Genomic DNA, 11,753 nt, shown 5'->3' on the forward strand with positions numbered 1-11,753 from the left:
AACATGAGTTTACCTGTGCTCATACACACACACCTGACAACATGAGTTTACCTGTGCTGCTCATACACACACACCTGACAACATGAGTTTACCTGTGCTCATACACACACACCTGAGAACATGAGTTTACCTGTGCTCATACACACACACCTGACAACATGAGTTTACCTGTGCTCATACACACACACACCTGACAACGAGTTTACCTGTGCTCATACACGCACCTGAAAACATGAGTTTACCTGTGCTCATATACACACACCTGACAACGAGTTTACCTGTGCTCATACACACACCTGACAATATGAGTTTACCTGCGCTCATACACACACACCTGACAACATGAGTTTACCTGTGCTCATACACACACACCTGAGAACATGAGTTTACCTGTGCTCATACACACACCTGAGAACATGAGTTTACCTGTGCTCATACACACACCTGAGAACATGAGCTCACCTGTGCTCATACACACACACATGTGAACATGAGTTTACCTGTGCTCATTCACACACACCTGAGAACATGAGTTTATCTGTGCTCATACACACACACCTGACACATGAGTTTACCTGCGCTCATTCACACACACCTGAGAACATGAGTTTACCTGTGCTCATACACACACCTGAGAACATGAGCTCACCTGTGCTCATACACACACACATGTGAACATGAGTTTACCTGTGCTCATTCACACACACCTGAGAACATGAGTTTATCTGTGCTCATACACACACACCTGACACATGAGTTTACCTGTGCTCATTCACACACACCTGAGAACATGAGTTTACCTGTGCTCATACACACACCTGAGAACATGAGCTCACCTGTGCTCATACACACACACATGTGAACATGAGTTTACCTGTGCTCATACACACACATGAGAACATGAGTTTACCTGTGCTCATACACACACACCTGAGAACATGAGTTTACCTATGCTCATACACACACACATGTGAACATGAGTTTACCTGTGCTCATACACACACCTGAGAACATGAGTTTACCTATGCTCATACACACACCTGAGAACATGAGTTTACCTGCCCTCATACACACACCTGAAACAGAGCCTGAACAAACATGTTCAAACTCTCTCCATCATTCTTATATTCCATTCTATTCCCAAGATATGACAACAGATCTAAGAATGTTTATAAATCTATTATTTTGCTTTGTTCTTGAAATGTACAGTGGCATTTGTACAGTGTTTTCATTTATATTGTTGTGTAATTTTATATTGTTGTGAAATTTGTTATATCAATGATACTATATGTTTAATTTGAACCTTTTTTTTAAAGTGTATCTTTACTTAGTAATTAATGAATGTATGACCCACCTATTTTCATAGTCTTTTGGAATCTGAATAAATGGATTCTAAGAAGGTCTGAGATTCTCTGTGTTTTATCAGCACTGACATGCTTCTACATGTTTAATCTCCTTGAATATATTCACTCTCCATGAACAGTCAGAATAAACACACCCTACATTTACACAATCTTTATTTAAACATACACATAATGTGAACATATAATTACTGCACTCACACACACTCGCATACACAATCACACACACTCTATAGATAGATAGATAGATAGATAGATAGATAGATAGATAGATAGATAGATAGATAGATAGATAGATAGATAGATAGATAGATAGATAGATAGATAGATAGATAGATAGATGATGCAGTATTCATATTCCACCACTAGACGGCAGTATGAGATCAGAAGTATACTGTACATAACTCAGTCACCACTTTATCCTACAGTGTTCACACACTTCATGTTTCATCAGTTGATATTAGTATTAACACTGGTTTGTGAGATCACGGGTCACTGGTGAGGAGGAGTGGTATGAACAACAGAGGAAATGATGATCATGATGCATTAATGAAACATAACATCAACCAACCAATGCTGACGGGATGAAAGCAGTTTCCTTACAATAGCCAATCAAAGCATACTAAAAGATAAATAACAGAATGTGTGATTTAAGTCCAAAAATGGAAGTTACTTTCATGGAATCATTCCCATACATTTATTTGGCAAAGTTACACTGGCAACATTCATTTTACATAATATTACTGAAACTAGGCTACTATTTGTGACACTTATAGGTCAGATCAAAGCAGAATCTGCTGTTTTATACTGAGATGAGCTTCATGAACTCAAACACACTTCATGAACTCAAACACATACACACATGCGCACACACACACAGCGCATGTTTACTCTGAGGTTTGTGAAATGAATTCCTTAATTCTCTCTTTAAAGCCTCTTCCATATTCGGTCATGCCGAGGGTCTCGCGCTGAGACGGGCAGATTCTGGAGGAGTCTCTGTTCTGCTGCTGTTATTTCAGGCTGACCAGAGCTGTGATGTTCTGGTGCTCAAACCTGGGCATTACGGCATGCTCCAACATTTCATTTCTACTAGATTCTGAGTTTTCAAGAGGTTCAACAAGTTTCCTATAATTTTAAAGCAGTGACTTTCAAAGTGCGAATGACAATGCCATGACTAGCAAAAATAGTAAAACAAAAACAAAAACAAAAAAAAAAAATTAAAAAGGTTTTTATTTTTTATTTTTTTATTTTTTTTTAAGTAGGCTGGGCTTATATATATATTATATATATAATGTTCATGTATCATTTTCGGCTTCCATAACCTGTAAATATTGTAAATCAATGAATTGTACTGTTTTTGTTGTTTATTGCAAAATAAATAAGTGAAACACTGCCTAAACTATGCTGAGGAATATTCACCGCTATCAGCCCGCGCTGGTGCCCCATGGCACTCAGAATTCCTCATCCAGAACACTAGAATCAAGTTTCCTTTTTAGGGCATGAGAATGTATTACGTAAATTGGGAAGAACTCTCGACAAAGGCAAGAGGGCGGAGCAAATCATGACGAATGACGTTTGTCTGAACCAATCGCATCCACGGGCGCGCCAGCACTTGCTGTTTGATTGGCAGATGGAGAATTCACGTCATCCGGGAGGTTTAGGTTGAGTGTAAGACGCGAATCGATTCTTTCGAACAGTTCATTCGACGAGTCAGTTCAAAGAAATGGTTCTTTTACGTAATCACGGGTTTTTAAATATCTCACTGTACATGTGTAGCCAAACAGAATTCCATGACAAAAATGGTAACATTTGTGATTAATAGCAAGTATCCTACTAATAGCCTAATCAATTGGTCCAGCTAGAATATTAGAATAAATAAGTAGGCCTATGCATATATTAGTAGCTTATGAATAGGCTAATACTTATTCATAGTAAACCTATCAAGCTTTTGCAATAGCCTATTGTAAATTCAAATCTAACTCTAGCTCTATATTATTAATTCCTAACGACATTAAAATAGTTATTATTCACAATTGGATAATTTATAAGTAATTAAAATAAAAACAGATGCTAGTTGAATTTAAAGCAATACATTTCAAACTTGTTCAGTAAGTTGTTGAGTCGTGAAGCGCGGTGCGCGAAAGACTCGATTCGCGATCTGGAAAGATTCAACTCCAATGAACGATTCGTTCTAGACGAAGCAGCGCTTCCACGATAGTTAGTCAGTTGCATGAAGGGGAGTCAGTGTGTTCAGGAGTGGGATTGTCTCGGCGTTCGGATACGGATAGGGGAGTTTGGATACACACTTTGAAAGAGAGTTTGCTGTCTCTTATGCTATCACCATGCCGGTTTTTCACACGAAGACGATAGAGAGTATCCTGGAGCCGGTGGCCCAGCAGATCTCACATCTGGTCATCATGCATGAGGAGGGAGAGGTGGACGGGAAAGCCATCCCGGATCTCACCGCTCCTGTGGCCGCAGTGCAGGCAGCTGTCAGCAACCTGGTCCGGGTAAGAGCTCCAGTCTTTCACTATCAGTCCGAAGCATGCACATCTATCAGATAGATGGCTATAAAGTATCGTTGTTCGGTGTTCAATGTATCCACGAAAGTTTCCTGAAGTTCTCTGGCTTTGATCCAAACCGAGTTCCGCCTTTTCCTCCTGGATTTCGCCCTGCCCACTGAAACACTAACCATGCCATCAGTGCATCTGATATATGACCGATCTCTATTCTCAGAAGGAATTAAACTAGTCATTTAGCTGATGGTTTATGTAGTGCACTTATTACACACGAGGTGAGTGTGTTGCTCAAGGACACAATGAATGAGCGGTGAAGGGTCACGAATCATCATCTCAAACCACAGGTTTCATTTAGCAGCAAAGGTCTTTCATTTCATGTGCAGAGCATTCATTTGATTTAATCTTCTCGAGTAACCTCAGATAAGCTGTTCATAGGAGGCTTGTGCATTAAACCACACGATTCTTCAACTTCTGTGGTGCAACCACGGCAAAAAGGAGAAAAAGGTTCAGAGTCAATATTTTACTCTCAGAATATTTTTTTTTTTTTGCCTTTGCAAATGTTTTTCAAATCATATCCCTGTAAAAAACTATTACAACATATGTTTCTACATCGACATGCTGTAATCCGGTGATTGTGTTGAACAATTTTAAGGTTCAACTCATTTTTTTAAGTTAGTTTACTGCAATTTAAGTTGAAATGACTTCAACATCCAAGTTGATTGTACTTAAAAAATGTAAAAATTAAAAAACAAATTTTTACAGTAAGACATTTTGTCTATTTAGGTCAAATCGAGCCAATTCATTTAATAAAACCTGTAAATTTACGAAAGTAAATGAAAAAGAAAGTATCTGTAAACAATACACAAGATATCATAACAAAATAAACACTGCGAGAATACATCTGAAATACATTTGTTAGATTATACATTCTTACAATGAATGTACATTATTATAATATATATATATATATATATATATATATATATATATATATAATATATATCTGTGTGTGTGTGTATATATATATATATACACTCTAAAAAATGCTGGGTTCTTTCAACCCAACTTTGAGTCAAACATGGACAAACCCAGCCATTGGGTTAAATTTTTTAATTACTTTTTTAACCCAACGTTTGGGTTTGTCCATAATTGACTCAAAATTGGGTTAAAACAACCCAGCATTTTTTAGAGTGTATAAGTGTGTGTGTGTGTGTGTGTGTATATATATATATATATATATATATATATATATATATATATATATATATATATATATAATATATATCAGTGTGTGTGTGTGTGTGTGTATATATATATATATATATATATATATATATATATATATATATATATATATATATATATATATATATATATATATATATATATATATATATATATCAGTGTGTGTGTGTATGTGTATATATATATATATATATATATATATATATATATATATATATATATATATATATATATATATATATATATATATATATATATATATATATATATATGTATATTTGACCCTGTTCTCATCATCACATCACAAATCTCCTGTCGTGTCTGTGTGACGTGTCTGACCCGAGGAGAGGAGAGATCTGTCATGGAGAGATACGGCTTCTATCAGCTGTCTGACAGCTTGTGTGGTTTTCCTAAAACGGAAACAAAACCTTCAGTTGTAAATTCAGGAACAACCCGCTGCTCTTCAGTTATTCTTAGCAGTTGTCCAGGGTTAACTTTAGACTCTTGAAATAACATGGAAGGTGGTTTTTGTTCCTCCAAATTTGACTGAAGTCTGTGTCACAGTCACTTAAGCTTAATATATCTGTGAAACTCGGGTTAGATCATTCACGACTTGAGCTCAGAATTAGCTTGATTTTTTTAGGTGTGTGTGAATGCGACCCCACCCAGTCAAACGCTTCCTGTGTGTGTGTGTGTGTGACACCGCTTTAGAGGATGTTATTTTCTCAAATATCTTTGCGGTTTCTAATGTTCATCGTGTTCATCTGAGATTTTCTGAGCGCTTTACAGTAACAAGAGGCTCAATTTAGCACAATATTACAGCTTTATTCCTCCATGCATGGAGGAACAGTTCCTGTCTTCTTTCTTCTTGTGTATTTCTCATTTTTCCTTCCTCTTTATTCGTCTTCCTCTATATTTCTTCATGTGAAATTTCATGCATTAGTGGTGTTTTCTGGATCAGATTCTCTAGCTTTAGCGTAGGTTTGGGGGTGTGTATGCATGCAGTCTTCGTGACTGTGTGTTTGTGGTTTATTATGTTATTATCGCTGGACTTTTACACTTCCTACGTTTTGCAGTCTGAAGTTATTTCCTGCTCGTTCTGAGATGGCATATCCGAGCTCAGAGCGCTAAATAGAAATTGTTTTGATCCTGAATGAACTTTAGTAAATTATTCAGCATGTCTCTCTCCAGTTTAGACCACAGAGACTCTTCAGACTTGCTGATTCATGTCATTTTGTCCTGCGTTTTCTTTGAAATGACAACATATGAAAAACAGCATGACGCTGGTGATAGGGTCTAATTAAATGGAAATAAAACTGTCATTTTATATATATATATATATATAATTAAAATAAGGACATAGTATACATTTATAAAAAAAAATAAAAAATAAACATTCATTATATTATTAAAAATGAAAAATATGAATTATTTTAACATTTTTAAATATAAAATATTTATTTTAAAATTATATTTACAAATATTTAATTATAAATTCTTTCTCTTGCTTTGTCTGCTATCTTAGATGGATTTTTTTAACTCACATTGTAATAAACTAAATGATCATTAAGTCATGTTTTACATTAATTTAGTTTAGCTCATCAAAACAAGTTAAGCAACTTTAAGTTACACAAGATTTAAGGCAGTTTAATGTGATTTAAATCGAAATTACAATTTGATTATACTTAAAAATGTAAGGCGGAAACTGAACGTAAATTTTTAAGTAGAAATAGGTGGACTTTTCTTTTACAGTGAAGCTACTGTAGATTTGTTTAATCTTTTTACCTTGAAGTCAGAAGTCAGTGAGTTTAGGATGCCTGGAAATTGTGCTTTCATGTCCGCTCATATTTTGTGGTCAGTGCTGGGAAAGTGAGGAGTGTGTCTTTCTGGATTTCTGTCTTGATTTGTTAGAGGCGGAAGGGTCAGATGAGGTGAACATTTCTCAAGACCACACATATGAAAACCTCCCATCACTACAAGAGAAGCGTTTGTTATCAGAACTGAGAGAAATCCGGCTGTATTAGGCAATGCTTCTGCTGCGGAAGGTCATGAACTCCTTTGCTTCTTATTTTAGGAGATTTCTTTTAGATGAAAGAATTTGCATCCAGGCACCAGAGGAGATGGGAGTTGTATTTATTCCCTTTCCTTCTGCACTTGTTCCAGCCTTAAAAACAATATCTTCCAGATGAAAGATCAGACGTTTAAGCTAAGTGCAGATCTTAGACTCGATTTGCTTTCTAGGAAGTTGCTTTAGACGGAAATATGATCGTTCACAGTATCAGCATCACATCTTCTACAGCTCTTTATATTTAAACATACGCTCAGAAAATGATCAAAGCCAGACACCACAGGTGAAAAATGTGACTAATCGATATCACAATACTTCCCCAGTTGATTGATTAGATTAAGAATTGCATTAATTACATGACTGAATCACAAGTTTTCTGAAATGTAAATGTAATTATTTAATATGCACTCTTTTGCATATTTCCAGAACAAAAATGAGAAGTTTATGACCGATTGATCCGTTTTTGCCGATTAATCGGCACCGAAATCCGATTGCTGGAACAATCTTATTGGCAAAAATCCATTTCGATCATTTTTTCGTGTTGCGTCCATTGTTGGAGCGGCCGAGAAGCGTCCGCTCTCATTAAACAGCACGAGATCGGCTTCTAGAGGCGGAATAAAACTATCACTGACGCCTCGTGGAGTTTGTTTTGACGCGGGACACTTCAGATAACTTATACAACTAAACAGTATCTATACAGTACCCTTTGTTTTTCATATCATTATAAAGTAATGAATTTGTTGACGATGTGGAGAACAGCGGTATGTAGAAACTCAAACGGTTAAAACAATGTGACAAAAACACGACCCAAATGTTTAATGTCTTGATTGTTACCATCTATTTGCATTAGTTTATATACAGCTGGTCAGTTTTATGCATTGGTTTGCAAGCAAAGTTGCATATTTAAAAGGGTGGTATAATGCCCTTTTCACAAGATGTCAAATAAGTCTCTGATGTCCCCAGAGTGTGTGTGTGAAGTTTTAGCTCAAAATACCCCACAGATATTTTTATACAGCATGTTAAAATGAAACACACCGTTTTGTGTCTGTCCCTTTAAATGCAAATGAGCTGCTGCTCCTGGCACAGGGGGCGGAGCTTCAACAGCTTGCACTCACACACACATGCACTGAAAATTTCAAAAACTTTTAGCCTTTTATGTTCAAACCGGAGTCAGACAATGATGGAGAGACTCAAGAAGAAGTGACAGCATGTAGAAGCAACAGGACATTTCTGAATGGTTAGTTGATGAATTTATGTAGTTTATGTGTAGTTATCTTCTAGCCATTGATTAGCATATTCTGTCTTGATAATCTATAAATCGTGTTCTGGGGGCGGGGTTTATGTAAATTTTAGGGTTTGTGATGTCACTAACTCGGGAGGAAGCTCGTGTAGTCTCTACCAGCCGTTTGTTGTAGTCCTTAAAAAGTGATTTCTGTATAAGCAAATATCTCCCTTTGCTTTGAACTTTGAGCGTTGTAACTTTGCAGATGTTGTTTATGCTCAAACAGCAACATTACACACTAACTAACATTACATTACATTTAACATTACATTAACTAAAGTTAGAAAAGTCAAATCATAATCAACCACCCCTTTAAAGCTATAAATGCCATGTTTTTAGGAATAACTTGTATAAAATCAGGCAAATGATATAAGAACAAACCCATCAGTAAAAACCTTCAGAATATATACATGGGAATAAAACTGTAATGTTTGCAGTATGCAAGTCCTGCTGGTGTGTATTGTAATTGAAATCTACAGACACTAGTGCAATACAAATAAACACTTCAACGTTTTCTTTCCACTAGTCTGAAACAACACGTTATGAAAAGCCAATTAGCCTAAAATCTCCAAACTGGCCAGTGCATGAAAAACAATGGGTTTGCCTTCAACAGTAGATAGACTCTTACTTTTCTGAGAGATCATGAGTTTCTAAGTAATCTACAGTTTCAAGACGTCCAAAAGTAAGAGATCACTGAATGGTCCAAATGAGGAACTCTGCACCATTATGAATAGATCTGGGAAATCTTTACTCTCCGAGGAAGTCTTCAGATCTTCTCCTCAAACTGATGTCAGGAGGGGGATGGTGCGTTCCGGACGAGGGAACTCGGCACGTCCGGAAGCTTTGGCTTTGTCTCGGGATTATAATGTCTCAACAGATGTTCTGGTAAGAAGGAGAAAAGAATGTTTTTCCTCACTGATCCATTCCTCAGTAAGGACTGTGAGGAGTGTGTGTGAGGTTGACTTGTTTGCGTGTCCCGGACCGGAGAGATATTTCTCAGTGCTCACAGAAGGGAACGTTTATCATCGGCCGAAGCAGTTTAATTACACGCTGAGATAATGTGTTCCTAAATAACCCTTCAGGAGTAACGGCAGCCTTGGAAACTCGGTGTCCGCAGAGCTTCATTCATGCACTACAGTTTTATATCAATCAAATGGAGTGTTTTGGGTTGTGTGTGTGTGCCAGATATTTAATAGTTTTTGTAGACGGAAAGTAAGTTAGTGAGGATTTGGCTGTGGTTTATGAGGTTAATTAAAAAGGTTTATAAACCCTGTAGAGATTGAAATGGCTGTTAGCTCAGCCAGAGGTCCCCGGCTAAAAAAAAATCTTTTAATTTTTCTGGTGAAAGACATACACTGAAAAAAATGATTCGTTGAATTTAATCAATTTTTTTATGGTAAGTGGTTGCACACAATTGATTTTAGCTACATTTAAACAAATGCATTAAGTTGAACTAAAATTGATTGAGTTCAACTTAATGCATTTGTTTAAATGTAGCTCAATTGTGTTATTAAATTCAACAAATCATTTTTTTTAGTGTACATAAATAAAGATGAAAGTCAAAACGAAAGACCCTTATTTCATCACTATTTATGTCTGTCTTTCTTCTGCAAAAATATGAACAAAATAAAAAACTTGAGCTGGGGAAGTTCCTGATATTTGGTTGATTTGACATTGAATGACTCTAATGTGTCTTCATTGCACCACAATGTCATAGAGCGAAACCGTCGGGTTCAAGAGGTCAAAAACACATTCATTTGCACCATAAAGTAAGAATCTTAACTATAGCTTTTAAAACTTTTAAGACTGATGATATATGATTCTGTAGAAGACTCAAGTCAGTATGATTTTAACTTCATTATCCACAATGAAGTGTTTATTAAAAGTGTTTGTAATCCTGTAGAAGTTCTCATGTTCTCATAAGATGAAGCATCTACTCCCATGATGCATTGCAAATGACGTAATTGAGCCTCCTTACACTCTTACAATACAAGCATATATCTATTTTGCACAAAAAAAAAACATGAAATATATTATTTTATAATCACAAAGTATGCGTCAGTAGTGTTTATATTTATTGCACTATCATGTGTACTACATTATATTAGATTACATCTTTGGCAGCCTTCATGGGGTGCGTAGTTTATTCCCTCTTAAAGAAATTTAAATACACTATTTTCATTTTTGTTTTATGATTTTCATATCGTTTTTTGCTTTGAATCAAATGTTGTGATTTCATCTCGGACTGCTTGGTTTGGTTCATGGCTTAAAAGTTATTGTCTTTGTTGAAAATGATTGGAAGTGAATAGAAATACTACTAGATCTGAGCTTTTCTTATGACTAATTAGTCAAATAGTTGTTCATGCAATCTTTTAATTTGGGAAATTAGTCTTTTTTTGCACATAAATGTTCAATATATCGACACAGCCCAACTTACCGTCCTCACTACTTACCATATCCATGCAAAGTTGTAAATTTAACATATGCATAAAATTGGAATATTGCATAAAACATTGGCGAATAAAGCAGCATTTCCATCACGTGTCCCACGTCACTTACACAAAATTGGTGTAAAATATCAGTAATAAAAATGGAAGTTGCTGCAATCTGGGGAAAAGCATGGCTCTATTATCCTTTAGCTTCAGACGAAACTCAATAAACGCTGTCATGTGATCCTGCGTTCGGATGCTGGTGTTTGGGAACACAATCGTGCGAGACGAAAATCATTCTGATGACAGACTTCGGCTCAAGCATTTCAGATCCACCGAGCCAACATTTGAGATGCTGCGACGCGATTGGTCCGCTGGTTAGTCCAGTTATCCAATCACAGCCTCTGTTGAGGCAAAGTCAAATGAGTTTTGTGTGTTTTATTTGATAAATGTGTTTCCATTGTCTTTTTATCTGATGCACTTCCATGCATTTTCATTTTTTTTTAATATGATATCCCTAAATTCGCATAAGAATACGCGGATGGAAACATAGCTAGTGGTTTGGTGAAATGTTTCATAGCTCTAATGTGATTAAAGTGACATTTCTGCAGTTTTCCAAGAGTTTTCACTAGCCTCTTTTTACTCTAACGTCGAGTATGTTTGTGGCATTCAGTGCTGTGATAACTCAACTCAATTGTCTTATTTAATAGAGCTGAGCACAAGAGCTCTCACAGACAGTGTGTGTGAGCATTGAAACCCTGAGAGCTCTTCTCAGCGTGTGTGTAGAGCATTGAGACGCGGTCACAAAGAAGCGTCTGTTAGCCGAACCTGAACGATATCAGTGACGTT

At 36.3% G+C, this 11,753-nt stretch overlaps 1 protein-coding gene across 1 annotated transcript in view; it reads left to right on the forward strand.

The window, feature by feature from the left end:
* The first annotated feature begins 3,588 nt into the window (after positions 1–3,588).
* vclb (vinculin b) overlaps positions 3,589–11,753 on the forward strand; it is a 44,470-nt gene continuing 36,305 nt past the window's right edge. The window contains exon 1 of the mRNA XM_079851173.1: positions 3,589–3,871. Within this exon, the coding sequence (XP_079707299.1) occupies positions 3,704–3,871 (168 nt within the window). The 5' untranslated portion in view covers positions 3,589–3,703. The remainder of the gene's footprint in view (positions 3,872–11,753) is intronic.

The sequence above is a fragment of the Squalius cephalus genome (genome assembly GCF_949319135.1).
Source record: "Squalius cephalus genome assembly, chromosome: 19".
In the NCBI taxonomy this organism is placed as follows: Eukaryota; Metazoa; Chordata; class Actinopteri; order Cypriniformes; family Leuciscidae; genus Squalius; species Squalius cephalus.